A 27,445-nucleotide genomic window follows, 5' to 3' on the forward strand; every position below is an offset into this window, starting at 1 on the left:
GGCAGACATGATTAACTGGTAGAAATGTGTCAACTGGTAGAGATTTTGGACTGTCTCTATCGCAGTTGCGCTCACGTCACGTGACATTTCTATGGCATCACTAAAGCGTAACATTTTAATGTGTTTTTAAGCATTGCGTTGTGATTTTAAACCATATAAGCAGCGAATGACAACTCATTTCGTATATGTGTGTGCCGTGTAAAGCCGCTCTTCATAGAACGTGTTTTTCCATTCCACTGCGCTACTTATCCATTGTTTTTCAATGTAAACACGTGCTAGACTGACACATTTAACCATTGCTCTCGCGTCTTTTGCAGCATCCCCTGCATGACACGTCATTCTGTTAAATTTTTTTGCTTTCAAGTTAAAAGAAGTTCAACGTTTAAAAAACACGTCTCTCTTTTTTTCTCGTTCCACTGACCCGCGTCTCTGTGTGAACCGGCCCTTACGGACTTTATTCAGAGCAGCGCCATGACAGGTATGAAAGCGAGGCTGTGAGGGATAGACTTACCGTGTTTTTAACACCATCTGCTTTCAAAAAGCTGTATAAAGCTCCTAGATCACTTATAATTTTCCACAGCTCGTCGTCTGGAGATTTTTGTCTCTACTGAAATTCTTGGAAAGATTTTTATCCAGTGTAGGGTTAGGGTTAGGGTTAGGGTTAGGGTTAGGGTTAGAGTCAGCAGAACAATCCGGAAACACATTAAATTACAGTACAACCCACTGAAGAGATGTATGCATGTCTTTCCCTCGCAGCCTTGCTTTCATTCCCGTTAAAAATCAAAGATGGCGCACTGTAAAAAATGATCTGATCAATAAGTTATGGTTTTCACATTGCTGCTTTAACTCATCAAAACATGTTAAGCTACAAGATTCAACTCTTTTAAGTCAGTTCTCACTGTCAACGTCAGTTTTCAAGTCAACGTAATTTAAGTTGAAATTGCCTTAAAACAAGTTGGTTGTACTTAAAAAAGATTAAGGCAGCAATGAATGGCAGTCTAATAAACCTTCTGCTGTCTGTCATTAATGTTAATCAAACAAAAGTGAGAAAATCTCTGACTGCTCTTGACTGAATCACTTTTGTAACTTTAATAAAAATAAATGTATATTTAATTTACACAGTGAAGACATATGCAAAGTTTTTTATTACTTTATACAATTTATGTAGGATTTCTTTTTCTAGTTTTTCCGTCTTAATTTGTGTCTTTGTTCTATTGTAGTTTGTTGTCCTATTGCTTGTAATTAGTTTTGTTCTTTTTTATCACTGACTGTTTACGTGTCTTATGTAAGCTTGAGAGTTTTTTTTTTTTTACTTTTCAGTTTTTTGTGAAACTGAAATTGGTGACGAATAATGTAATTTAAGTGGCATCAAAAGTTTTGATATAAAAACCTTATTCAAAGCAAAAACAACTATATTATCGATCGTAATATAAAATGACTAATTTCGTGTTGTAAGAATTTGGTCATATTGCCCCCCCCCCCCCCCCCCTGTTATTATTCCCATTTTGTAAGTAGTTGGATTGATGAATAGTTGTAAAAATGAAGTAAATTTAGTAGTGAGTTGATACTATACTGCAGCTCAAACTTTCCAAGCTCTTCGGGCAGCTGTGTTTCCAGTGAAGGTGTTATTCGAGCCGGCGTTTCTCAGAACTGCTGCTGAAACTCATTTACTTCAGCTCCAGGAAGTCAACAGCATCTCTGCTTCTTCTTTTCTCTCTTTCGTCAGATGTTGAGAGTGTTCCTTGCCCGTCAGTCTGTTTATCGGTCTTTTCATTGCAGCTCTCTTTCCGTTTCTGTCTGTCCATCCATGTGTTTCTGGAAGGATTTTACAGTGAGAAATGTTTCAAGTGAGCGTTGCTTAGTAAACGCCAGCTTCGGGTGATTCTTAATAAACAGGAATAAAACCCAAATCATCCCAAGTTAAAGTTTGTTGTTAGAGCCTTTGACCTTCTAGCTCGCTCTCCCCAAAGTTAAGCGATGCCATATTCACTAATATGAACAATATCCCTGCCTGTCTCTGTCTTTCCCAGCGTGTTCAAGTGTCGTACATGTGATTTTTCTCTTGTTTTGGCTGCTGATTAAGCTCATATCCATAAACAAAACGACCTCGTTTAACAGATTACAAAGGAATTACACGATCAAAGAGCAAAAGTCAGGATGTATAAGAGAGTGGGAGAGAGAGTGAGTGTGTGAGTAAGGAGATTGCTTGTGTGTGAGACAGAGAGAGAGAGATACACCTCTTGCCCTGCTCTATCTGATATCGGAATCCATTTTGTGCTGAATGAACGTAACAGCTAATCCCGCCCTCTGGTACAGGCCTGAGGGTCTCTGACACTCTCACACACACACACACACGCAGCAGACACACTGTGGATTTACATGCATTCAGAGAACCATCATTTTGTTGCATTCCAACATGTTTTTATAAATGCACACTGTTTTGTGAATGAATACTGACTGACTTGCACTAAATATGATGTATTTGTGCGTGTTTGAGAGGACACACTCTTAGAAGAAAAGGTTCTATATAGAACCTTAAAAGGTTCTATAGGCGCTACATATTTGGAACCCCTAAAAGGTTCTACACTCTTAGAAAAAAAGGGTTCATTGGGGTTCTATATAGAACCATATTCTTTACTCAACTCCAAAGAACCTTTTATGCTAAAAAGGTTCTATAATGACAAGAACCCTTTTGGTTCTTAAAAACCCTTAAAAAGGGTTCTGTATATAGAACCTTTTAGGGGTTCCAAATACGAAGCGCCTATAGAACCTTTTAAGGTTCTATATAGAACCTTTTCTTCTAAGAGTGCAGGTTGCACTACAATAGTCATGAAGTTTACTATTGTTTTATTTGACGTAGCATATAAAAAGAAACTTCTTTGATATGAGTATGCCACTTGAATACGATACATTCTAAGTAAAATTGCCATTTGAACTGGTTTAAGCTGAATCAGATTTCAGTGGTTTTGAACTGAACACATTTTTCATGGCAGATATGGAAACTAAGCAGTAAATATACTCTTTAAAAAAATAAAGGCTCCTAAAGAAGGTTTAGTTGCAGTGATGCCATTTTTGGTAGAACCTTTTAGTGAACGGCTGTTAAAAGAACCGTTTTTTTGGTCATGTGTTAAGAATATTTAAAATAATATAAAGAACCTTTTTGTGGAATGGAAATATTCCATGGATGTTAAAGATTCTTCATGGAACCATCGATGCCAATAAGGAACTTTTAGTTTTAAGAGCGTAGAACAACTTTAACCGTCAAGGGTGTGTGTTTGCTGCTGGTGGTTTACTGATGATATATGTCATAATTAGTGTTGAATTAGCTGTGACCTGCTTTACTGTTGCTCTAAAGCTTTTAATAAATGTAGGCTGGAAATTTCTTTATAAACAACTACTGTTTTAATGATAGTTTTTGTTAGCTTGTTGAATGACCTCTGCTAAGATAGATAAGAAAGATCTAACGTCGATTATAAGATGAAATTGGATTAAATTGGGTCTAAAAGAAACTATCTTCAGTCACTAAACTGGCCATTCAACAATGCAGGCTGTTCATGTAAGTGAGTTTTCCTCAATGTAGCTTTGCCTCTGGTGAACATAATGAAGTATTGATCCATTTTCATGCCGAAATTGGACTTTAATGTGACTTTTGCTGGTCAACTGCACAAGCTGTCCTCTTCAGGTTGGGGTAGCCTAATTTTTTAATTTTGAGATGAATCCCATTTTAACACATAAAGGGCTTTAAAATGAAGAGGTAGTAGCCTATATTTGAGAACTGCTGTGGTTATGTACAGTGTTGGAATGATTCTTACATTGCTCTAAGACTGACCGGAGCGTCGCTTATCCAGAAGTTTGTTGAGTTCACCGGACCGTAACGCTCCGTTTGTAACGGACCTTTGACTCGGAACTAATGAAGAAATGAGACGGAAACAAACGATGACAGAAGTTAAATACTATGTCATCGAGCAGATGCTCAGATGTAGTATTTAATATTTTAATTTGTCAGAAATTTCGACACGTCTTTAAACTGAATAGCCTAGGCTATATTTTTTACATACCAGACTAACTTTCTTATGTAGGCTGCATTTTATTAGCTAGGCCTATATAAATGAGCTATTATCATTATTTTTTAAAGATTTATATTAGAATGTGAACATTTTGAGGCCTTCATTATACTTTGTTGTGACTTTTTGTTTGTGTGCGTGCATGCGTGTGTGTGTGTCAGGGGTCTACCGTTATTTTGGCAGATTGCTCATTTTAATTAACGCTCATTTTGCTCGCATCTGGCACGTGTCTAGATTTAAATTAATTTTTAAGATTCCGTTTAGTTCACTCAAGGAAAAATAATACACGGACGGTCAGTGTTGTTTGTTGAATGAACGAATGAATGAATTTGCAGTTGGTCATTTGTCAAGACATCTCATTCGGTCATATTTTGACAGATAGGAGACGGGAGAAAAGCTGTTACCGTTATTAGAGAGTGTAAGTAACGTTAGGCAGTTAAAATCCTACGAACAGTTTAACTGACAGTTTAATCTTTCACTGTTATTGATTCTACTTGAGAATCTAACGAAAAGGACCGAACAATCCAGCCGGAGGCCTATTCGTGTGTTGTTTGAGGTAAATTTAGAGTCTAATCATGTAGGCCTATTGTCTAGCCTAGGCCTACTTGTCAAACATAAAGTTTTACGTTATAAATGTACACTGTTGAATTAAATTAACAAAAAGTCTCGTGTTTTTGTCCCAACAGAGTGGAAATTAATTTAGTGCACTTCATTAAATACACCACGCGCTGAAACTGACGCTGTGCCCCTCCCCCTCCTAATCTATTAGCATATAAAACTGTGTGTGTGTGTGTGTGTGGTAAATGTAGGTCACATCGATGAGGACTGCATACTTTGTAATTAGAATTATCTGGTAAACACCTTATTCCGTGTTTAAGTGCAAGAAAGCTGAATAGCCGTTACTTTACGGACGCCGACACCATATTGAGCCGCGAACTCAACACATTCTCACTCCCAAGTCGTCACATATGGACGCTTGGCCAGGACCCCTTGGCGTCACTTTTTAACGACCTGGGCGTACCCTTAGCGTCAATTTTCAACGTGCAGGGTAGTCCTATAGACTTCTATAGATCTATGAACTGGAGCCTGCGGCGTTGAAATTTGACGTCTTGGGTAAGCATAACTCAGCCCGTTGTCTGCGGTGAATGGGTCGAGACTACAATAAATAAAAGATTAAAAGGAATAGGCTACAATAAATGATCTATGGCAGGGCTAATCAAATGGCAGACCCCAGATCATCTTTATATGGCCCTCCAACTGGTTTTTGATGTTTAAAACCTCTCGCAATCTGATATCAAACTGCCCTCTGCTCAAAGGTTTAGCGCGATTATAGGCAACCGCATTCAGCGGTGAGTTTAACAACGCTCATTTTGGCGAGCAACAGCATTCAGCGGTGAGTTTAACAACGCTCATTTTGGCGAGCAACAGCATTCAGCGGTGAGTTTAACAACGCACATGGTGAGCAACAGCATTCAGCGGTGAGTTTAACAACGCACATGGTGAGCAACAGCATTCAGCGATGAGTTTAACAACGCTCATTTTGGCGAGCAACAGCTTTCAGCGGTGAGTTTAACAACGCACATGGTGAGCAACAGCATTCAGCGATGAGTTTAACAACGCTCATTTTGACACTGCTTTAACTAGAGCATGCTGGATAACGTATTTTTATCGAGTTTTGTTGATGTTAATAAATAAATATAATATGCTACGATTGTGTTCAATTAATCAAAGTTTTGTTTATTTATTGATTTATATTTATTAAATCCTCTTAATTAATAACGCTGACGTCACTGTATGGGGCGATCCCAAGGTCCATTGCGATTTACCACTCGGTAAGTATAAGAGTTAATTAATAGAGATGGATACTATTCTTAAATGTACACATTAAAAACTTTTGAATCAGGACAATAACTTGTGTTTAGAACATTTAGACGTGTAAGGTGACAATTATTTATCATGACGGTAAATTATAGAAGACATTATTAAAAATATAGCTTGCTAACGTTACACCAAATGTGCAGGCTAGCAAAGTTAGCTAATCAAATACTGAAAGTTAATTTTTGTTCAAGTTCATGCATGCAAGGTACAATTCTAAGGGAATGTAAGATTTCCAGTATTACATTAGCCCACAACTATTATCCAACATTATAACGTTAAATGTTCAGATGAAGAACGGTGTTGCCAGATTGGTTTGTTTTACAGCCCAGTAATTGTTTAAAATCCACACAAAATGATATAATAAACACCCAAATAAATCTATAATAAACTATACAAATTAATTCATAACTACAACCTTGTGGCTCATCACAAGTTTTCAATACGAAATAAAAAAATGTGTATAATTAATGTAATAAGTAATGCTGTCATAACGTATTGACTGATTGAATATATAATATATATTTTATATATTTAAAAGTTCTGCTTTGGCTTTTTTGGGGGGGCGAAATAGAGCAAAACTTGCATTATTCATTGTTCTGGTCTAAAATGTAATTAACAATATTAACTTCTTGTTTATTAAACTGTATAAAATAAAATCAATATCACATACACTCTAGCCCATTCTGGCAACACAGATGAAGAGAATACTGGTGTAAAATGTTCAAATCTGTTTGTTTTTTTCTTCCTTTAGGTCCTTCAAATTTGGCAGCTTCAATTTTGTTTTATTCTAACCCCCACCACATACACACACAGTCACACACACACTCAAACAAAGGCACTTTTAAGAGCCACGTCCGTCTTGTTAACCTGTATTTCATCAGTCTCTCTCTCTCTCTCTCTCTCTCTCTCTCTCTCTCTCTCTCTCTCTCTCTCTCTCTCTCTCTCCATATATATATTTGTTTTATCTGTCCATCTCTTCGTTGTGAGTCTTTCTGTCTGTTTGTGTTTCTGTCCATCACAATGTCCAAGATTGATTCAGAAATCCAAGAACAACTCATGATCTTGGATAACCTGGTTGATGATCAAGAACTGAAGGATGAGCTTCAAAGTCTTGATGACCTTATTGGTGAGCTGCAAGAAGAGGAGGCAGCAGCACCAGTGAAGATACCTGAGCCGAGGGTGGAATGGAGAAAAAGAGACATTACTGGAAATATTGTCTATGCGAGGCCAAGATCAAGCAGGAATCAGTCAAATAAGGGTCAGTATTGTTTTTCATTCAAGATATTTTGAAGACCTACATTGTTTAGGCACTTACTGTATGAGTGTATCAAATCAAGGAATGTATGTATAGCTTGATATGTCAGGAAAACAATCAAACCAGAACCAATCATTTGGTAAATGGTAAATGGTAAATGGACTGCATTTATATAGCGCTTTCATAGACCCATGGCCACCAAAGCGCTTTACAATTTGCCTCTCATTCACCCATTCACTCATACATTCATACACCGACGGCGGTGTCAGCCGTGCAAGGCGCCACTCAGCTCGTCGGGAGCAGCTGGGGTTAGGTGTCTTGCTCATGGACACCTCGACACTTGGTCCAGTGGAACCGGGGATCGAACCACCAACCTTTCAGTTTGTAGACAACCTACATGAACCACTGAGCCACTGCCGCCCCAATATTTTGATTTTTTTTACATAAAAAGTAGATTTATTAAATATATGAAAGAGACACATTAAGGCTCATATATATTTGTGTAAAGCAGTAAAAAACTAGCAAGTTAGCGCATAAAAATAAGTTTTATTGTGGGCTTTATTGACATTGTCAGGAAATCTTGTCAATATGGTTATGATGTCAAACGAGCTAGCCTGCACTAAATCTCTTGCAAGTTATTGGTATTGGCAAGGCTGTGTTTGAAACAGTTTGTTCTTCAGAGTGTGTTGTCAATGGCCAGCCTTTTTAATCTGCTTCTATATAAGCATTCCTATTTGCTGTCATCATCTAGTGACACCTACAATAAATGTACAATAAATATGTGAGCACTTCAGCACTTTACTTACGATCTCGGTGCAATAGGACAACGTGCAATATACATACTAGCACCTTAGCTTAGGCACTATGCACTTTATACAAATTTCAGTGCAATGGAGTAATGTGCAACAACCACACTAGCACTTTAGGACTTGCATTTTAATCCATGGAATTGTGTTGTCAACAATGTCCTTTGTATGTTTTGTGATTGTGATGTCTTTGGTGATGTTTTTATTTATTTACTTCTTTTTATGAAGCAACTCTGCACTGTGCCCAAGCTGAATTTCCCCTTGGGGACAATAAAGTTAACCAACCAACCAACCAACCACCTTGTATGCAGATAACTGACAGTAATTGGACTGTCTCAGTTAGGGTTTGGGAAATAAAAAGTGTACTAGTATTTCTCTCTAGCTATATGTTAAACAGTGACCTTGCACCAATTTAGGCTGGTAACCAGGCCTTGGGACAAGTTGTAAATTTGAATGTTATAAATGTTGATTTGTGTTGTGTTTATCCTCTACAGCTGATCACATTCGGAAGACTAATCCCCCCTTCATTGCTCCTGACACAAACTGTGAAGTGGCCTTTACTCCAGAGACTGTTGGTGTGTACTTCATTGTTTCCATTAGCCCTTGCATCTGTGTATATATATATATGACAGTGGGTTAGAATGTAAATAAATGTTTCTATTTTAAAATTGGCTAGAATACTGATCCTTTCACAGCCAAACGCACTTTAATACAGAGTACGCAGAGTACACTTTAATATTGTAAAAATATATATGTACATAGAAGGAAATTATTGTTTTTTAATATTCCTTACCATTTACAGAGTGTTTTCTACAAGATCTCCAGCACTCACTAAGTGAATCCTCAGGTGATGAGGCATCACCTCTTGAAACCCCCAAACTTCTGGCTTCCTCGAACTGGAGCACACGACAAAGTCTCTTTTTAGAGAGGTGGAGGGCAGAGAGACCCCGTCTGGTGAACACTGCTGCGGCACAAGAAAATGTGGCAACACACATCTGCCAACAGTGTGGGAGAAATCCAGCTGCTGTCCGGTGTTGTGACTGTCGACCACGTCCCTATCTCTGTGCTGAATGTGACGTCAGCATGCACACCAGACATGTCCTCCACAACAGAGATGCCATGACTGCTGGATTCTTCCAGCCATTGCCTCCAACAACTTTCGTGGTGGATAAGGCTCTTTCCCATTGTGGTAAGTTCTGGTTTGTGTGTGTACAACATATATCTCATTCTCAGAATAGTTATATTTAAATGATGCCTTTTTGTCTGATGATAATGATGATTATTGTTTTATCTTGAATATATGTGGATACTCTGTGTTTTCAGTCCGGCTTGTACCTGTGGAGATGCCTGACAAAATCTGTGGTTGTTCACCAGAGTCATTGAGGGTTAGTCCAGGAAAGATTGTTGCTTTGGTCACAATGAATGGTAAGAATGTGAAGAACTTTATTTTGTCCTGTTTGAGAATTATCTTAAAAATAAATATCTATCCATACGCGACTCCCTACACGTTTGACATAGATATAAAACTTAAATATATATATATGAAGTATACAAAGTAATGTATAAATTCTACAAAGAACCCAAACCCTGATGAATCAGCTAAGGTTTACATTACAGTTGATGTGTTTTTGATATTTCCAGGACGACATGATCTAAGTATGCCAGAGTTAATTTGTGAGGCATGCCAAGCCACTTGGACTGCTGGAGTCGCTGACCTAAACCGAAGTGACTACTGGCCTGCAACCCTTCAATTTGCCACAGTTTATGCCACAGATGTCTTTTTTTCATTTGAAGAAATGAAGATGGCGGCACCAGGACTGTCCTGCCAAGCATTTCTAAGAATGCTGAATCAGCGAACTGTCCGCTTTGGTCGTGTGAGTATTGAATGTATCAATCCTGCAGTGTTGGTGATATCTTTGAGTTGTGGTTTGATAAGCTGTTTGATGCTAATGTATTTGTTGTACATTATTAGCTGTTTGTTTCCTTATTTTTAATAGACTGGCCAGATCTCAGCAGACAGTTTTCAGAAAAGTTTTTTTGAGTGGGAGGCTGTGCGATTTGAGGTGGACAATATATGCAAGGAAGAACCCTTCAACTGTCCTGCATGCACCCCAGATATGCTTGCAGTTTCAGTTGATGGAAACCGCAAGCATTACCGTTTCAAGAATGCTGCTAGGTACACCAAACTGTGTATCACAGTGTTTGTATTAATAAGAAAAAATAGCTGTGAACCAAGTAATCTCAGATTATAAATTATCATAAATTGTTGTCCATCATCAATTTTTTTTTTTTTTTTTTTTTTTTTTAGATCTGAGGAACAGGCCATCTTTGAAGGCGTCTTCATAGCCAAGGACGAAGACGTGAAAAGATTTGTGGACCACATTCACAACACAACCAAACATGTAAAATTATAGATGATAATTAGACTACAGGACTATAATAACTTCTTTCTGAAGAGTTTGTTTAGGAGAGTCTTATTTTCGTCAACCATTTTCCATATTGTAGGTCAGTGGAAGAGGTGTTTGTGGAGGGGAGTGGTCAGCAGCCAGAGAGACCTCCCAAAGATCTGCCAGCAAGGTAGACGAGGAGGGATTGGAGCTTGCGGTGTGTCGGCACGGAGTCCTGCTCTGTGCCTTAAATATGTATAGGGGGGAAATTTTTGCCTATCCCCTGTACCTGCAAGAAAAGCTGGCCAGTAGGCAAATCACTTTTTTTTGTATGGATGTGACCTGCAAATATTGGCCTTACCTCCAAAGAGTTGCAAAAAGCTGTCCAGAGCTCCAGCACCTTCTTAACATGAAGCCATTCCTTTCGGTATTTCATGCCAAAGCCCATGATTTTAAATGCGAGGTAAAGAAATGTTGCTATGTGATAAATGGTAAATGGACTGCATTTATATAGCGCTTTAACAGACCCATGGCCAACAAAGCGCTTTATATATTGCCTCACATTCACCCATTTATTCACTCATTCATACACTGACGGTGTCAGCCATGCAAGGCGACATCCAGCTCGTAAGGAGCAGCTGGGGTTCGGTGTCTTGTTCATGGACATTTTCATTTTATTCTTAACCAGGTGAAATGGAGTGGGGCATATCAGGACGGTGCTGGTTTAACACTAGGGGAGGAGGTGGAACAGTGCAATGCCTTCCTCTCTAGGATTGCAGTAACCACAAAGCATATGTCAAAAGCAGGTAAGATGACCACATACTGCACTAGTTACATCCTTACATAATAATAGGGGGATATGGTAACATCATATTTTCTGTGTTTGCAGGACGCACAGACATGCTGACTCTCATGGCCATGCGCTGGAATCAGCAAAAGTTCAAAAATTTGGCTATCTCACTGACCCGCCGATATCAAAAGGTAATGACATCAGTAGAATTCATTTTAGATGTCCAGTATTGCATGTTAGCAGTGTATGAAGCTGTGCATTGAACATTTGGTTCTTGTTTCTTACTATTGTTTGTTATTGTAGACCACAAAATCTCTGCAAAGCCAGTTACAAAACCTAGAGTCCATGAAAGCCGAATTGGCAGTGACAGCGAGCCAATTGGAAGACTGGGTGAATGATGTAAAGGATTGGGCTGACGGTGAGGAAATTATTACTTGTAATACATTTAGTCACAAATAATTGTAATTGTTACTGGTATTGTAAAGTGCAAACCACACCTATTTATTCTCAGCATCAACAACAACAACTACAAATGATGCTGATGCTTTGGCCAGCAAAATTGAGGTGCTGGTAGCCAGTATCAAGAGACGTTCCCAGCGTCTCTACAAAGATACCGATGGCAACAAAGGTCGTGCCAGAATACGCCGCAAGATCAGGGAGGAGAAGGGACATCTGACATCTGTTGTGGAGAAATACAACAGAATGGTTCCAATCACAGAAACTCTTTGCCTGGAAACCATTCTGTCTGGTGAGACCGCTTGGCCATGGCAGCTTCCACACAGTGGTATGTACACTACTCTGTTGACTGCTTCTGACAAATCTGATACATAATGACACATAACCCACAATGCTTTAAATCTCATTCCGTAACCCCATACAATTTCAGAGATGCTTTTAAGGTTGATGTTTAATACAAATTATTTATTTATCATAAATGCATCCCAGACTCTGTCGATCTCAGGACAAAGAGAAGGGCGTTTGACATCATCATGTCAGTAAGAAGACTTGAGGAGGAGCAGAAGATTCTTGTTGCAGAGATGGACCACCATTGGAAATCTCTTTCAACTCGTTCCAATACCCTCAGAGAGCTGTCCTGCTTGTGTTCTAGTGAGACAATGAAAAGTATGTATTTGTAAATTACATAAACATAGGGTTGCCCTGACCAAAGATTACTATTAGGGGGCAGCCCTAATAAGTATACACAAAAATGATGACTGTTTATACATTTTCCAAGGCTGGTCTTATATATATGTGTTCCTCTTTTAAGATTCGCAATGTGGCCTAAGTGAAGAGGGTTTGAAAGGTCTGCAGAGCATCATCCTCAGAAAGCGGCATCAAATCAGACAAATGAAGGTGCAAGCAAGAGACTGTTACCTGCAAGTTTTGTCTGGAGCAGAGAGCATCAACTTTTTGTACAGTGCTTCAGCTGATGAGTACGACAGTGACTACGAAATATCTGATGATGGACTGTAATCTACAAGACTGTAACACCTTTCATACTTCTGGACAATTACCTTAACTATGAATATAAAGCAATTAACAACATCTGCTGTGTGGGGTACTTTATTTCAACTTTTTAGTACAACTCTATGGTGCTGTATAACAATTGAGGCATGGGTGAAGCAGATTATGAGGAAGACATTTTTTTCCCCAACATAATATTCAATGTGCTTTCTGTATAATCTAGTACAGGTTTCATAGTCAACTGATGGGATTCTCTGGTACTCGAAACATTTCACCACTCAATTGTGTAGATTCATCAGCTGTGACCTGATTAACAGTATAATGTTACAGTTTTTCTGAATTGCTAAAACACATTTCTTGAAACCATCACTCACATTCTCTAAACCTTAAACACAAAACCACATTCAGAGAACCTCTGACTCCAATGCAAAATCAAACAATTGCCTCAAAACCATAAATTAAACAATGCTCTCAATCATAGACACAGTGAGTCAATATTATAAACACTACAGATCATTCGTTAGACACTACAGTACATCAAAAAATTAAGAACACAGAATCCAAAGCATGCAGTTACTGAAAAAAGTATATTTTGTAACTTAAGTAAACAAATTTTGCAATTACATAGTAAAAGTATAGTAATTACAACTTACAGTAGTAAGGTGAATAATTTGTATACTGTATGCACTGCAAGTATTGTATTGTACTGAATATTGTATAGTATTGAATGTCTGTATATTCAGTACTTGCATACTGTGAAAATACAGTGACCCGACTGCAAAAGACAAAAAGGTTACAGTAAAAAACTCTAAATGAAAAGCATTATAGTCACTCAGAAGAGATGTGCAACTGCAGAATCAAGGTCAGTGAGAGAGATTTATTCTGCTTCAGATTCATGTCTTCATGTTGCGTTCAGATTGAGGACTTTATTCACATCACAGACAATATCATCTCTGCAGGCAAAGGGAAAAACCCTAAAGCAGATCCAGCCTTGACAACATTCTCCACACCTTCCCATATTCCTCCTTGTTCACCACCTCTTACACTCATACTCTTCTTCCTCTCCCTCTTATATTGTTTCCATCCATTGTTAGTATCAACATTCAGTGCAACATTTTGAGTCAATTTTGCCACTCTGAACTGACTTGTATTATGTACAGTCCAACAAATTAGATTAGGCTATTGAGAATTTGGGGGTATAGTGTTTTAGCAATACAGAAAAAGTGTATTTTACAAATTTTGTAAAATATTACTGTAATTTTGTATTAATGTTTATATAAATGTGCCTCAATACAGTTTGTTGTCCATGATGAAGAGAGTATCTGTATAGGTTTTACTGCCCTTCCCCCCCCCCAGGGGTCCCGTAGTACCCATGAAAGAGCAAAAAAAAAAAAAAAAAGCACATTCTTCAAAGTCTGCAAATGCAAAGTCTGATAAGCGTATCAAAGTGAAAATTGGTAGGACAATTATTTAGGCTATGTTTAATACATAATGTTGGACAGAGATGTCTGGCATACATGGAAAGGTGTTATAAAAACATTTTTAAAAGTGCCCACAGTAAAATACCAAATTTCAGCCTGGCTCTCAAATATGTCAAAGAGGTTTGTATAATGAACATATTTGGATCTCCCTTTGTTCATTAAAGATTGTATTTATTTAATTATATTACTAGACGTTTTTAAACTACATTACCCATAAGCCTCTATCATTGTGTCGATGGGATGTGCGCTGTAAATTGTAGTTCATTGAAGTGTGAAGTTACACTATAGGGTTAGGTTTAGGATCTCGGTAAACGTGTACTTTCTTTCAATATAGCAATACCTCATTGTTAACTGACAGTATTACTGTCGTCAAAACGACAGCAAAACATAGGTTGCGATATGGAGCGCTTTTTATTCTGACCTAAACATTAGTCCAACCACAGCTTGTCCTGCTGGCGCCAAGGAAACGTTAAAGCCACGTCACACTGTCCATATATGGAATTTACAAGCTCTTCCTACTTTTGATGTAAGCAAATCCAGGATTTTTTTTCACTGAAAGAAATACAACAACGCTTAATTTCCCTGATCATGTATGTATAAGTTCTGCAATAAAAAAATAATAACAATTAATTAATTAATTAATAAATAAAAACAGGCTCTTCCGACCGAAGATAGGCTATGTAACCCTACAGGGATGTTATAATTACAAAAAGAAAAGTAGCCTACTCTTTATAGTTATTCCAGCATGCAGTATTTTGTTTTAAACAGATTAAAATGCGTCTGTAACATTTAAAGATGATTGCACACACTTTGTACTATTTCCCAAAATGTATTGATATGCCAAACTATTTAAAGACTTTAATTTTTATTTTCTTTAAAAAACAACAACAACAACCCAGGAGCCACCAGAAAATACATTATTTTCTTTCCTTTGAAGAACACATTGCCCCCAAAAATAAAAAAACAATATATATATTTACATGATTCATTTGAAATGATTTTGCTGTGAATAAATGCAAGGCAAATATAAATAGTTAATAACAATTATAAGTATAAATGTTAAAGGAATTAATATATAATATTGTAATTGAACATTTCAAACAGGACTACAACATTTAAGTGACATTTTAATAGCTTTAGTAGTATTCTGTGGTATTTATTCATGGCTGGCATACCAGACCAATAGTTCAAGTAGACTGACTTATACTAAAACAACAAAAAAAGCAAAAATAATGTCTTTGGGAAAGCCATTATGACAAACAGTACTAACTTTGTCCCTTTTGATCTCACACTTCCTGGCTGTTGTGCAGTTCTACCAGAAAGACTCGGGAGGCAAAATAGTGTAACAAGCATGCATTTATTAACAGCCCAGCAAGCAAGTATTGAGATATAAAGTTATTTGGCATTGGCCCCGTGCATAGCTCGCAATCCGAGGGTACGGAATCTGCATTTCCTGCCTAAAGACGAAGGCAGGGGCGCAGCTGACCCCCTGTGAGGTATGGGGAGGGACCATCCTGGTGGAGGTGGGGAGGATGAAGGTGAATGTAGGTGTAAGCATCTGCGAACTCAGACATGTGTACACATTTTTTTTACTACAAGTTTTAGAACACGATTGGATAGATGAGAAGGTAATAAGTGACGTAACAATTGAGTCTTCCTGGCAGAACTTACCCTAAAGCTTTCATTTCATGAAAATTTTAAACACCATTAAGAAAATAAACACAAAAAGAGACTGGGTATTGGACAAAAAACTTTAATGAACAAAAGCAATGAAAAACAAAAACAAAAAAACCCTCAAAAATAAACTTCCAGGTGAGAGTCCAGGTGACTAGGCTGTCATGCTGAAAGCTGGTTGGGATCTGGGGACTTAGGCATAACATGTTGGAATTCACTGGCAGGCTCCCATGTGTCATCCCAGGTTTTGCCACTGTAAAATATCATAAGTGCACAAAATTTCATTAGAACACAGAGGAAAAAAATAAAAAGAAAATCACTGTTGGGTTAAATTTAGAGAGTTCATTGAAATGTATTGATGCTTGTTAAAGTAGCATTAACCCTGGTAAAGCCCAGTGGTGGAATGTAACTGAGTACATTTACCGGTACTCAATTTACTTAATAACAAATTTGAGGTACTTGGACTTAATTGGTGTATTTTCATTTAGCACTTTTTTATACAACATTGCATCTCACAGGAAAATATGGTACTTTTTCCTAAACTACAATTGTCTGGCAGCTCTAGTTACACAATTTTCCATACAGTTTCTGTACATTGTGAAAGCCATGTATTTCCAAATTTACTGATTTCAAAATGTTTCTGATTAAGTTGTCATTAGCGGGATGAGGAAAATTTTATGTCATATACGACAGTTTATAACACAGATCTTATGTTTGATGTTCTTATGTTCCTTTGAAAATTAAATTTCCAGCACATACAACAGGATTCTCCATCGTAGAAAAACTAAATTATGACACATAAACACAAAGAGTTTCAGATGCTGAAAGATTAATTTATGTGTGCATGAATCACTGCTACTTTTGTAATGCATTACAGAGTGGATGTCCTGCAGGCTCAATAATAAGCTAGTTCAGAGCTAGAGCTAGCCGCTAGAGTACTTACTAGAAACAGAAAACATGATCACATCAGGACCATTTTATTGTCCATACATTGGCTGTCTGTCAGCTAATTTGAGAATTCTATTAATTACTCAGAAAGTACTGAATGGTCCAGCTCCTCATTACCTATAATCCATTGTGTTAATCACAAAATTCCAGGAACTTACAAATATAATATTCTAAATGAAAACAAGGAGGTAGATCATTCTCCCATTTGTCTTTAAAATGATGGAATAGTCTTCCGAGCATTCCAAATTAGGACACACTCTCTCAGTCCAGACTAAAGACAGTCCAGATATTTGTCTTTAGTCTGGACTGAGAGAGTGTGTCTGAATTTGAAATGCTCGGAAGACTATTCCATCATTTTTCATCATCGGAATGCATGTCCTAAAGGTTACAAGGGCCTACCTGATGGATCTAGCTCTTCCAAATGCCTTCACCTCATTGCTATTTTCTTCTGAGTACTGACAATCAACCTCACTCCAGTTTCTCTAAAGACTACCTCAGAGGATGATTTACTGATGGGATCAACTACAGGACCAGGGAGTTTTCTCTTGCCACAGACAACACTGACATGAACTTCCATGCTGCTTGCAAGAAACCAGTTGTACTTTGCCTACATTGTATTAGTCATGGAATGGACTAATTTGCATTGCAATGGAATTAAATAATTAATAAAACATAACTTACCACACAGTGCAAGGCAACCAGTGGACTCTCAATTCGGCTTTCCCCTAGACACACAAACACAAGTAATAAGTATTCTAACTGTTTAAGCAATCAATGCATAGGCCATATTGTTGTATTATCTTTGAAAGGTCAGAATCAGTCATTGAGATAAGAAAGCAGCCTAACAGAACATATTTTACCTCATTTATCCGTTCCCCTGTTATACAATCAAAAAGGAACACCTTCTGCCTACTACATTTTCGGCAACCTGAAATAATGAAAAAACAAGGAAAGTTTATTAAGCCATGAATGCCATGCTTTGTAGCTGAATCAGTCCATATTTATAATTTCACATGTGAGGCGATATGCAGTCCTTTCCATTCATGTCAAAGTGAATTTGTCCCTGTTTATGTCAATAAAGCAAAAAGTACAGGATTGGTTTTCCCAAAGTCCTCTTAGCTTAGGTCAGGGTGTGACATTAACCAACGCCCTTGGACATTGACCACAACTAAATAACTAGATACTGTGAACTGGCTACCAATGATTCGGTAAGCCGATGAATCTAATTTACATTAAGTCAACTGTGACTGGGAGCAAATTTATTAACAGTGTAGAGAAAGTATGTACTATGCAAAAATTTACCTTTTCTTCTGTTCTTCACACATGGCCCCTCCAGACTCAAAGATGTGGGAATGGAAGAGGCAGATGGAGGAGAGACAGAGGCAGAATAGTGTGAAGAGGTAGAGGTGTTTTTCCTTTTCATTTGTCGCAAAGACAGTGGAGGTGGGGAAGAAACTGAAGGAAGAATAGTTGTAAAAGTAGAAGAGGAAGTAGGAAAGAGAGAGGTTGGAGAGAGTTGGGAAGACAGAGGAACAAGGTCAAGAACAAATACTGTCTCAGACTCCTTGAGAGTCGCGGTTTGACTCTCCTCCTCCGCGGTTTGATTCTCCTCCTCCGCGGTTTGACTCTCCTCCTCCGCGGTTTGATTCTCCTCCTCCGCGGTTTGACTCTCCTCCTCCGCGGTTTGATTCTCCTCCTCCGCGGTTTGATTCTCCTCCTCCGCGGTTTGACTCTCCTCCTCCGCGGTTTGATTCTCCTCCTCCGCGGTTTGACTCTCCTCCTCCGCGGTTTGATTCTCCTCCTCCGCGGTTTGACTCTCCTCCTCCGCGGTTTGACTCTCCTCCGCGGTTTGACTCTCCTCCGCGGTTTGATTTTCTGGTTGCTGTGCTGCTGAGGTTGCTATAATACAAGTTTACGTTCATTTAAAATCTGTACATATTAACAAAGAAATATAGATGTATTCTAAATATTCATAATTTCTAAACCAAAACATTACTTACATTTTGTCAAGATAAATTCATAGGCCCTCCGCATCTTTTCCAAAAAATTTTTAGTGACAGGAGTGGGGTGCAGATGAGTAATTACTTCTGCAACCCATTTATTCGAAGCCCTTTTATCTGGCTTGCCAATAAATAAAATCGGCTTGTATCCCACAGCTTCAAGTTTACTCACCTGAAATGAACAAAAGCAGTAATAACACATTAGTTAAACCCACTGAATTATTCGAAACATCAGTACAATTTTAAACAAGCAATTTTAATTTAAGAACATTTAATGGAGTTGGAGTACAATGCAAGAAAATGTGTCGTAACCTGTTTCATTATGATTATTTTAGAAGAAACATTACTCTTGAACTGAATTCAATCAATGGCCAGTTTCAGATAAAGCCAGAGGTACTCCTGCAGTTTCTGCCATTGCCATCATGACTTACTTGACAGAGAACACAACTTATTGTTACTCTTTAGCACAATTTATAGGTAAAGATGGATTCTTCTATGTATTCAATAATAAGATGTTTTTAAAGGCCAGATCACATTGGTACTTGTCTGATATTCAGTATGAGAAAAACACAGGCTTTCAACTTCACTTCACGTAACACTAATTTATGAAATATTAACATTTTTACTTACTGCAATACGGGCAGAATCAATTATACGCCCAGCATTTCTGCTTTTGAGGACAGATTTCCCCCACTGGCCATCCAGGGACACCAATTTTTCTTTTATTTTATTTTTGGTGGACAGGCTTGCAAAACAGACATGGCAAGTTTTCCTGCTTGCCTGATTGGGAGTCTTGCAGAAAGGGCAGGGCCTGAATTTGGGCCTTGTCATGACTAGACACCAAATATACACGAACACAAACAGACAGAAAGACTCACAACAAAGAGATGGACATATAAAACAAATATATATATATGTAAGAGAGAGAGAGAGAGAGAGAGAGAGAGAGAGAGAGAGAGAGAGAGAGAGAGAGACTGATGAAATACAGGTTAACAAGACGGACGTGGCTCTTAAAAGTGCCTTTGTTTGAGTGTGTGTGTGACTGTGTGTGTATGTGGTGGGGGTTAGAATAAAACAAAAATGAAGCTGCCAAATTTGAAGGACCTAAAGGAAGAAAAAAACAAACAGATTTGAACATTTTACACCAGTATTCTCTTCATCTGTGTTGCCAGAATGGGCTAGAGTGTATGTGATATTGATTTTATTTTATACAGTTTAATAAACAAGAAGTTAATATTGTTAATTACATTTTAGACCAGAACAATGAATAATGCAAGTTTTGCTCTATTTCGCCCCCCCAAAAAAGCCAAAGCAGAACTTTTAAATATATAAAATATATATTATATATTCAATCAGTCAATACGTTATGACAGCATTACTTATTACATTAATTATACACATTTTTTTATTTCGTATTGAAAACTTGTGATGAGCCACAAGGTTGTAGTTATGAATTAATTTGTATAGTTTATTATAGATTTATTTGGGTGTTTATTATATCATTTTGTGTGGATTTTAAACAATTACTGGGCTGTAAAACAAACCAATCTGGCAACACCGTTCTTCATCTGAACATTTAACGTTATAATGTTGGATAATAGTTGTGGGCTAATGTAATACTGGAAATCTTACATTCCCTTAGAATTGTACCTTGCATGCATGAACTTGAACAAAAATTAACTTTCAGTATTTGATTAGCTAACTTTGCTAGCCTGCACATTTGGTGTAACGTTAGCAAGCTATATTTTTAATAATGTCTTCTATAATTTACCGTCATGATAAATAATTGTCACCTTACACGTCTAAATGTTCTAAACACAAGTTATTGTCCTGATTCAAAAGTTTTTAATGTGTACATTTAAGAATAGTATCCATCTCTATTAATTAACTCTTATACTTACCGAGTGGTAAATCGCAATGGACCTTGGGATCGCCCCATACAGTGACGTCAGCGTTATTAATTAAGAGGATTTAATAAATATAAATCAATAAATAAACAAAACTTTGATTAATTGAACACAATCGTAGCATATTATATTTATTTATTAACATCAACAAAACTCGATAAAAATACGTTATCCAGCATGCTCTAGTTAAAGCAGTGTCAAAATGAGCGTTGTTAAACTCATCGCTGAATGCTGTTGCTCACCATGTGCGTTGTTAAACTCACCGCTGAAAGCTGTTGCTCGCCAAAATGAGCGTTGTTAAACTCATCGCTGAATGCTGTTGCTCACCATGTGCGTTGTTAAACTCACCGCTGAATGCTGTTGCTCACCATGTGCGTTGTTAAACTCACCGCTGAATGCTGTTGCTCGCCAAAATGAGCGTTGTTAAACTCACCGCTGAATGCTGTTGCTCGCCAAAATGAGCGTTGTTAAACTCACCGCTGAATGCGGTTGCCTATAATCGCGCTAAACCTTTGAGCAGAGGGCAGTTTGATATCAGATTGCGAGAGGTTTTAAACATCAAAAACCAGTTGGAGGGCCATATAAAGATGATCTGGGGTCTGCCATTTGATTAGCCCTGCCATAGATCATTTATTGTAGCCTATTCCTTTTAATCTTTTATTTATTGTAGTCTCGACCCATTCACCGCAGACAACGGGCTGCGTTATGCTTACCCAAGACGTCAAATTTCAACGCCGCAGGCTCCAGTTCATAGATCTATAGAAGTCTATAGGACTACCCTGCACGTTGAAAATTGACGCTAAGGGTACGCCCAGGTCGTTAAAAAGTGACGCCAAGGGGTCCTGGCCAAGCGTCCATATGTGACGACTTGGGAGTGAGAATGTGTTGGCGAACTAGATTAACTTCATTTGGCCACTTGTCAAACAAACGTTATTGTCAACATAAAGCGTACCTAGCCTAAGTTTAATTAAAACATTTTGATTGTCTCTATCAAATATGCTATATTTTCAGATTCATGGTACTTAGGCTACACTCTAAACAATGCTAGTCAAATGTGGACAACCCCACATTTAAATGTTTTAAATAACATTTTAAACCCAACGGTTGGGTTTGTCCATATTTGACCCAAACATTTTTGGCAGCATTTTTTTTGTGTAGCCTATAATTTAATAAGGAACGCTCTGGGAAGCTTTTTGGCATTTTCGATTTTTTTTTTTTAAGGCTAAAGTCTTTTTTTACCAGCAAGTCTAATAAGCAGATGTGACTTTTGAACGATCATATAGGCCTAGGCTATCCAGCAATTTAGCATCTTACCAATCTGCTGATCTGCTCATAGATAAGCCATAGTGAAATTTGCTAAATGTTGGATAAAACATTTGGATAAAAACACCATGTTTACACAGACATTGATATCAGTCTATCAGTGTTTTCGTCTTAAAAAAACTTTCTTCATATTTATGTTTGAGTGACGGCCAAAACATTTCGATCTTGCATGTTGATATGGTTTGAAATTAATTCAGGCTTTTATGAATCACCAGTCTTAGCTTATGATTGTTGCTGTTCTTTATGATCTGGTGGCAGCCAGCTGCCAGTCACAGTTTGGGACGCTTTTAATCCAATGTTAAATCAATTACAGTCAACTCTGGGCCAAACTTGGACACCTCCTCTAAAGTTTCATTTTGCATCTGTTATTTTTATTTCTAATTTTCCATGGATTGGTGGCGGATTTACGTGGTGAAACGATCTCGAGAGCATCCAGACCGAACAGATGGACTCGAGCCCTGACCGGTACAGCGTGCATATGTGCATCCGCTGCTGTGCGCGTTAAGCCCTATTAAGACCGTCTACCGTGCAACTGGTGCTTCTCTCAATCCCGCGAGCTCTCGCAGACTACACAAGCGAAAGCTTCTAATCCCTCACGTGAGAGGACAGGTTCTCTCGCGCTCACATCGTGTAATTTACAGTCTGCCTGGAGGCCTTAGATATATATCTGAAACCAGACCGTGTTATTTCATAAGAGCCTCCTGCTGGGCGATTCATATCCACCGTCACCTCGAGACCTTTACAGTGCATTTACAGCACAACAACCAGCTCTTTTTACTCCACTATTCTGGTTTTAGTTATGCAACATACCATTTGTTAGCTATAGCCTTTTTATGTATTAAAAATCACTATGATTTTATTGACTTAGCTGATTAGCCTATATTGTGCCATGTTAATCTGAATTCGTCCTGGTCTTCTTGGATCATATATTTATTTTCCTTTCTGTTTTGTTTACCAGAGAGAGAGAGGAGGACAATGATGTAGGCCTGCTCAATAATGTGTCTACTTAAAATAACATCAGTCGTTTTAGCTCGCCCATTTAATGAAAATAAAAAGAGGCTTCCCTTTTCTCACGTTGTTTTCCAAGTAAAACATTTATGAAGCGAAATACGTCAGTATATGTGTATGTTTGTGAGAGGATCCTCCCTTTGCGCTCGAGGCGTCTCCGTGCGCCCTTCTCATGCACGAGGGCGCGAGCCCGCGGTAATGGCGGTAATTTGGGTTAAATAAAGGGAGCATCAGCTTTTTAAACACTTAAAAACTGCCAAACCTCTAGCAGACACCAAAACCTTAAGAGTGGAGTATATTTTGCTGCTGGGGAGGGAGGAGACATTCAGAAACACTGAGCACAAGTGGTACTCACTTAAACACACACTCACATTTGCACATGAGCAAAAGTCTTTCCCATGAACTGTTAAACGTCATTATGCTACCTGTTTTATTTCCCTAGGAAAACATAGCCTACAGTTATTAATATTTCCGTGTCTTGTCATGCACCTGTGTGGTTCTTAAAGCATAAATTTGACCGACATGCTGATTTAAGCGATGACCCCCCTCCCATGCGCGCTCCACTCATCATTCAAAACGTGCACAAAATACTTCCAGCGTGGGTCAGACCGTCACTGTCCCGGTTCGGTAAACGACAGAACAGAAACAAATTGGCTGCAAGAGGATTAAACTGAATCAAAAGTGACCAGAGAGCACCGATGTGTTTAAAAGCCATTGCTAAAATACGTTTATGAAAGTATCAAAATACTAAATTAATTGCCTTAAAAAATAAATAAATAGTGTGGTGTATTTAAGGTACAACCGATAATAAAGATGTTGGCTATAAACAGGCTATTCCTTTACAATAGCATTAAAACAGTCTTTAAATAATTCGTACATTCAATATTATTCTGCTGTGTAATGTTTTCGCAACATTATTTCCAAACGAATTATTCCATTAAAATTGAAAAATTGCTTTGTGATAATAATTAAGAAAAAGTAAAGGGAAATATTCGTATATTGAACTGTAGCTACTTCTAATTAAATTTGCTTTCATGCAACGTGTCTATCATTCAGTTAAATATAAATTAAAATGTTAAATGAAACCGATTCAAATCACACTATAAACAAGTGGAATAACGAAACATAATGTTTAATCGTGCAATCAAAATTACAGTGATACAATATACACCGAGTTAAACTTACGTGTTGTTGGGGGGGAAAAAATCCAAAAAGCAGGTAAATGGTAAAGCCGTGAGGAAAACAGAGACAAATAAAACTGGCCCTTCTACAGAAAGCACTAACGACCTTAAAGAAATGTCCACAAAAATCATCAAAAATGTTGAAAGCGCACTTGGTTCCTTATTAGGCGAAGATACAATATTTATTCCGTGTCTCCAGGGATGAGGCTGCTCTCTCTATTGTCCTCCCTTTCCTCAATGCTGATGCTTAATTTTCAAAACTTCTATATTACCAAGGGACCTACGACATCAGCCGGAGAAATACCCAGCAAGTACAAAATCCGAGCCAGGGAGCGCTTTGTGCAGAGGGGAGGCATTTCAGCCGCTTTTACCGACTGCGCGAGGCGACATTTCATTTTCACGCGCTATTTTGGGGATTTTTTTTTTCTTTCATTCGTCCAACAGCGCGAGGAAATCGAGTTATTGGATCGCGAGAATGTCAGCCACATTTCCGGGACTGGTGCACGATGCGGAGGTATTTAAATTAATTTCTTATCACCTCACAATAATTTCATTTAATTTAGCGTAAAGCATCGCATGGAGGAAAATTATCAGCACTTAGAAAAGCGGAATGGAAGTTGAGACTTCTGAGGGGAGTTTGCTGCAAAGGCGAGGATAAATAGGCTACTAGCCTATTCGGTTCTGGTGAAAATACCTTTTACTGCTTGCTTTTTTCGGGTCTCGAACGTGCATGTAAAAATCTCCACAGTTATTGGAACCATTTGCTCGTTATTTTTTTTATTATAATAAGCAGGCTATTAGTAGTGCATACTATCGTGTCTTGTGCTTACCTGCAGTGAAACGGGGGTAGATTGTTGGGACAAAAAGCTTTTAATGTCGTTTGCACGGATGTAGTAATAGTAATAATAATATAGTCAAATAACACACTCCGTGGCAAATGATAGACAAGTGAGGGAGGGAAAAAACGCTGTGAGCTCGTGGAGCAGTTTGCAGTGTGTTTCACGCACTCCCTCCCAGGCACGGAGAGATGACATCGCCGTCAGGTACTTTTCTAAAGACACTTTGAGCTGCTGTGTGTGTTTGTGTGTTTGGGGAAGGTTTGAGTTTCCGCCGCGTGAGAAATGCGCGCGGATCGCTGCGAGCGCGTGTAAATGACATCCCTCATATTTTTCTCTTTTTTCCCCGCACAGATACGTCACGACGGATCAAACAGCTACCGTTTGATGCAACTCGGATGCTTGGAATCTGTGGCCAACTCGTCTGTCGCTTACTCTTCATCGTCTCCGCTTACATACCCAGCTACCGGAACCGAATTTGCCTCCCCGTATTTTCCCACGAACCACCAGTACACGCCCTTACACCACCAGTCCTTCCACTACGAGTTCCAGCACAGCCACCCGGCCGTGAACCCGGACGCGTACTCGTTAAACTCTCTCCATCACTCACAGCAGTATTACCAGCAGCTGCATCACGGCGAACCGGCGGACTTCATCAACCTTCACAACGCCCGCGCGCTCAAGTCCTCGTGCCTGGACGAACAGCGGCGGGAACTGGGCTGTCTGGACGCGTACCGCAGGCATGACCTGTCAATCATGAGCCACGGCTCTCAGTACGGCATGCACCCCGAGCAAAGACTGCTGCCCGGGGCAGGTCTAGGGCTGCCTCCACCGGGGGCCGATGACCTACAGGTACAACTTCTACCGTACTTCAAGCACAAAATACACACACTCAAATGTGTCGCCATCGCCTCACACGCGGGCTGAAGAGAATTAAGTCGACGCCTTCAGGGATGTTGTATATAGTCACTTTCACTGCCCGAACAGAAGAAATTATTGCCCGAGGGCCTTAACAAAAAACAACAACAACAACAAAAACCTTAAACATCCGGAGAGATCGAAAAAGAAAAATCGAGGCCGAGTGATTTAATTTATTTCGGCCTTTTCGCTTTCGCACAATAAATTTAATAAGATACAAAACAATGTGTACTATTTCGAAATACAATTAAAATAAAATAAGCTGTGTACAAACGGAAAAAAACGAGAGAAAAAATGCATTTATTCCCAACACGTGAAACAAGACTTTTTAAAGCTTTATTTTGAAACGTTTGCAAGCACCATATTTCGGTTGATTTAACAGGCGGATTTTACATATTTAATATAGTGAATATTGAGAAGTCTGAATTCAGCAGCGCGTATGTCGGCCCTCGCTGCTGTAAAGCCGCGGTTTCTTTTTCCTCCGTTAAAAGGCGGATTAAGGGCTTGGAAAAAGTGCGAACAAAAGGCAAATCCTCCACAGTAGAGCACCGTAGTTTATCCAATTTAGGACTTAATGTCAATCAACTGGTTATTTATGCACAGACATCTGAAACAGCTCAAGTTTAACTGGTGAGTCAAAAATATGTTAAGATCAAAATAATGATCCAGTCCTTCTAAAAATATGCAGCGAGAGAGTGAAATTGAATCGATAAAATATATGTATTTGAGAGAAAATATTCTAGATAGCGGGTGTGATATTTTGGACATTTTACTTCATTGCCTAAATTTGTGATAGTACATTGAGTATTTAAATGATATCGACATAATTAATATAGAATTAATAGTAAAAATTCTCTATAAAAGATTAGATTATTGCGCAATAATGACTAATATAAAATATGTGAAGTAAATACATACATTTTTATTGCTTTGTCTAATAATAAAACTATATATAACTGTTGCATAATTAATTTGTGATTTGCCCATCTTGATTTTCTTGGATTTTCAGGGCCTATTTAAATAATGTGGCCAAAAAAACTTCTAAAACAATATAGGTAGCCTTTATTTTCTATTTAATTTTACATATAGGCTATTTTACATTTGAATGCAATTTCAGAACATCATATTTAACTGTTTTAATTCTATTTTAATATCGATGCAACTTTGCAAAATATATATATATATATATATATATATATATATATATATATATATATATATATATATATATATATATATATATATAGCCTATATATAGCCTATATATAGCCTATTATCACTTTTTGTGCATGGTGTAGCCGTGGAAGTTTAAGCGTGTTAAAAACAAAAATCGTAAAGATTAGTTTTGGCATTGCTGTCGCGTGTTCAGACATTCTGCACGCGCGCACACACAAAAAAGGCCCACAGGAGAACAGACAGCAACACATACGTCCCGTGAAAGGGTTTTGGACCTTTCTTTGGTGCTGAATGAAACCGTGCGCGCGGTGAAGGCCGCGGAACAGATGCGGGCAGTCTCGTGCGCACA

At 38.3% G+C, this 27,445-nt stretch overlaps 3 protein-coding genes across 19 annotated transcripts in view; 2 read left to right on the top strand and 1 right to left on the bottom strand.

The window, feature by feature from the left end:
* The window catches only part of tfap2d (transcription factor AP-2 delta (activating enhancer binding protein 2 delta)), a 123,432-nt gene that overhangs the window by 88,799 nt on the left and 7,188 nt on the right, over positions 1–27,445 (top strand). For 13 of the 16 annotated variants that reach the window (XM_079584632.1, XM_079584626.1, XM_079584627.1 and 10 more), the window contains one exon: positions 25,357–25,854. In XM_079584632.1, coding sequence (XP_079440758.1) covers positions 25,390–25,854 — 465 coding nt within the window. In that variant the 5' untranslated portion in view covers positions 25,357–25,389. Of the gene's footprint in view, positions 1–4,315; positions 4,621–24,355; positions 25,210–25,356; positions 25,855–27,445 lie in introns of those variants that run through there. The other 3 variants (XM_079584625.1, XM_079584618.1, XM_079584624.1) reach the window with 3 other exon arrangements.
* On the top strand, positions 5,469–12,718 carry LOC306983536 (uncharacterized protein). 2 transcript variants are annotated; one of them, XM_079584041.1, is made up of 14 exons: positions 5,469–7,200; positions 8,498–8,578; positions 8,806–9,192; positions 9,327–9,428; positions 9,645–9,877; positions 10,001–10,179; positions 10,312–10,405; positions 10,509–10,580; positions 11,079–11,196; positions 11,280–11,371; positions 11,484–11,598; positions 11,692–11,964; positions 12,126–12,302; positions 12,448–12,708. In XM_079584041.1, exons 1-14 carry the CDS (start codon positions 6,660–6,662, stop codon positions 12,651–12,653), a joined length of 2,670 nt encoding a protein of 889 aa, XP_079440167.1. In that variant the 5' UTR covers positions 5,469–6,659; the 3' UTR covers positions 12,654–12,708. The 2 variants fall into 2 exon arrangements, with proteins under 2 accessions (XP_079440167.1, XP_079440168.1); XM_079584042.1 differs by having other exon boundaries at positions 6,696–7,200; positions 10,509–10,853; positions 12,448–12,718.
* Positions 15,914–19,647, bottom strand: LOC306983389 (uncharacterized protein). Its single transcript, XM_079583743.1, has 6 exons — positions 19,378–19,647; positions 18,748–18,919; positions 18,050–18,646; positions 17,608–17,675; positions 17,429–17,472; positions 15,914–16,052 (listed from the first exon to the last, which is right to left on the bottom strand). The coding sequence occupies exons 1-6, from the start codon at positions 19,576–19,578 to the stop codon at positions 15,962–15,964; spliced, it is 1,173 nt and encodes a 390-aa protein (XP_079439869.1). The 5' UTR covers positions 19,579–19,647; the 3' UTR covers positions 15,914–15,961.

The sequence above is a fragment of the Phoxinus phoxinus genome (genome assembly GCF_949152265.1).
Source record: "Phoxinus phoxinus genome assembly, chromosome: 16".
NCBI lineage: Eukaryota > Metazoa > Chordata > Actinopteri > Cypriniformes > Leuciscidae > Phoxinus > Phoxinus phoxinus.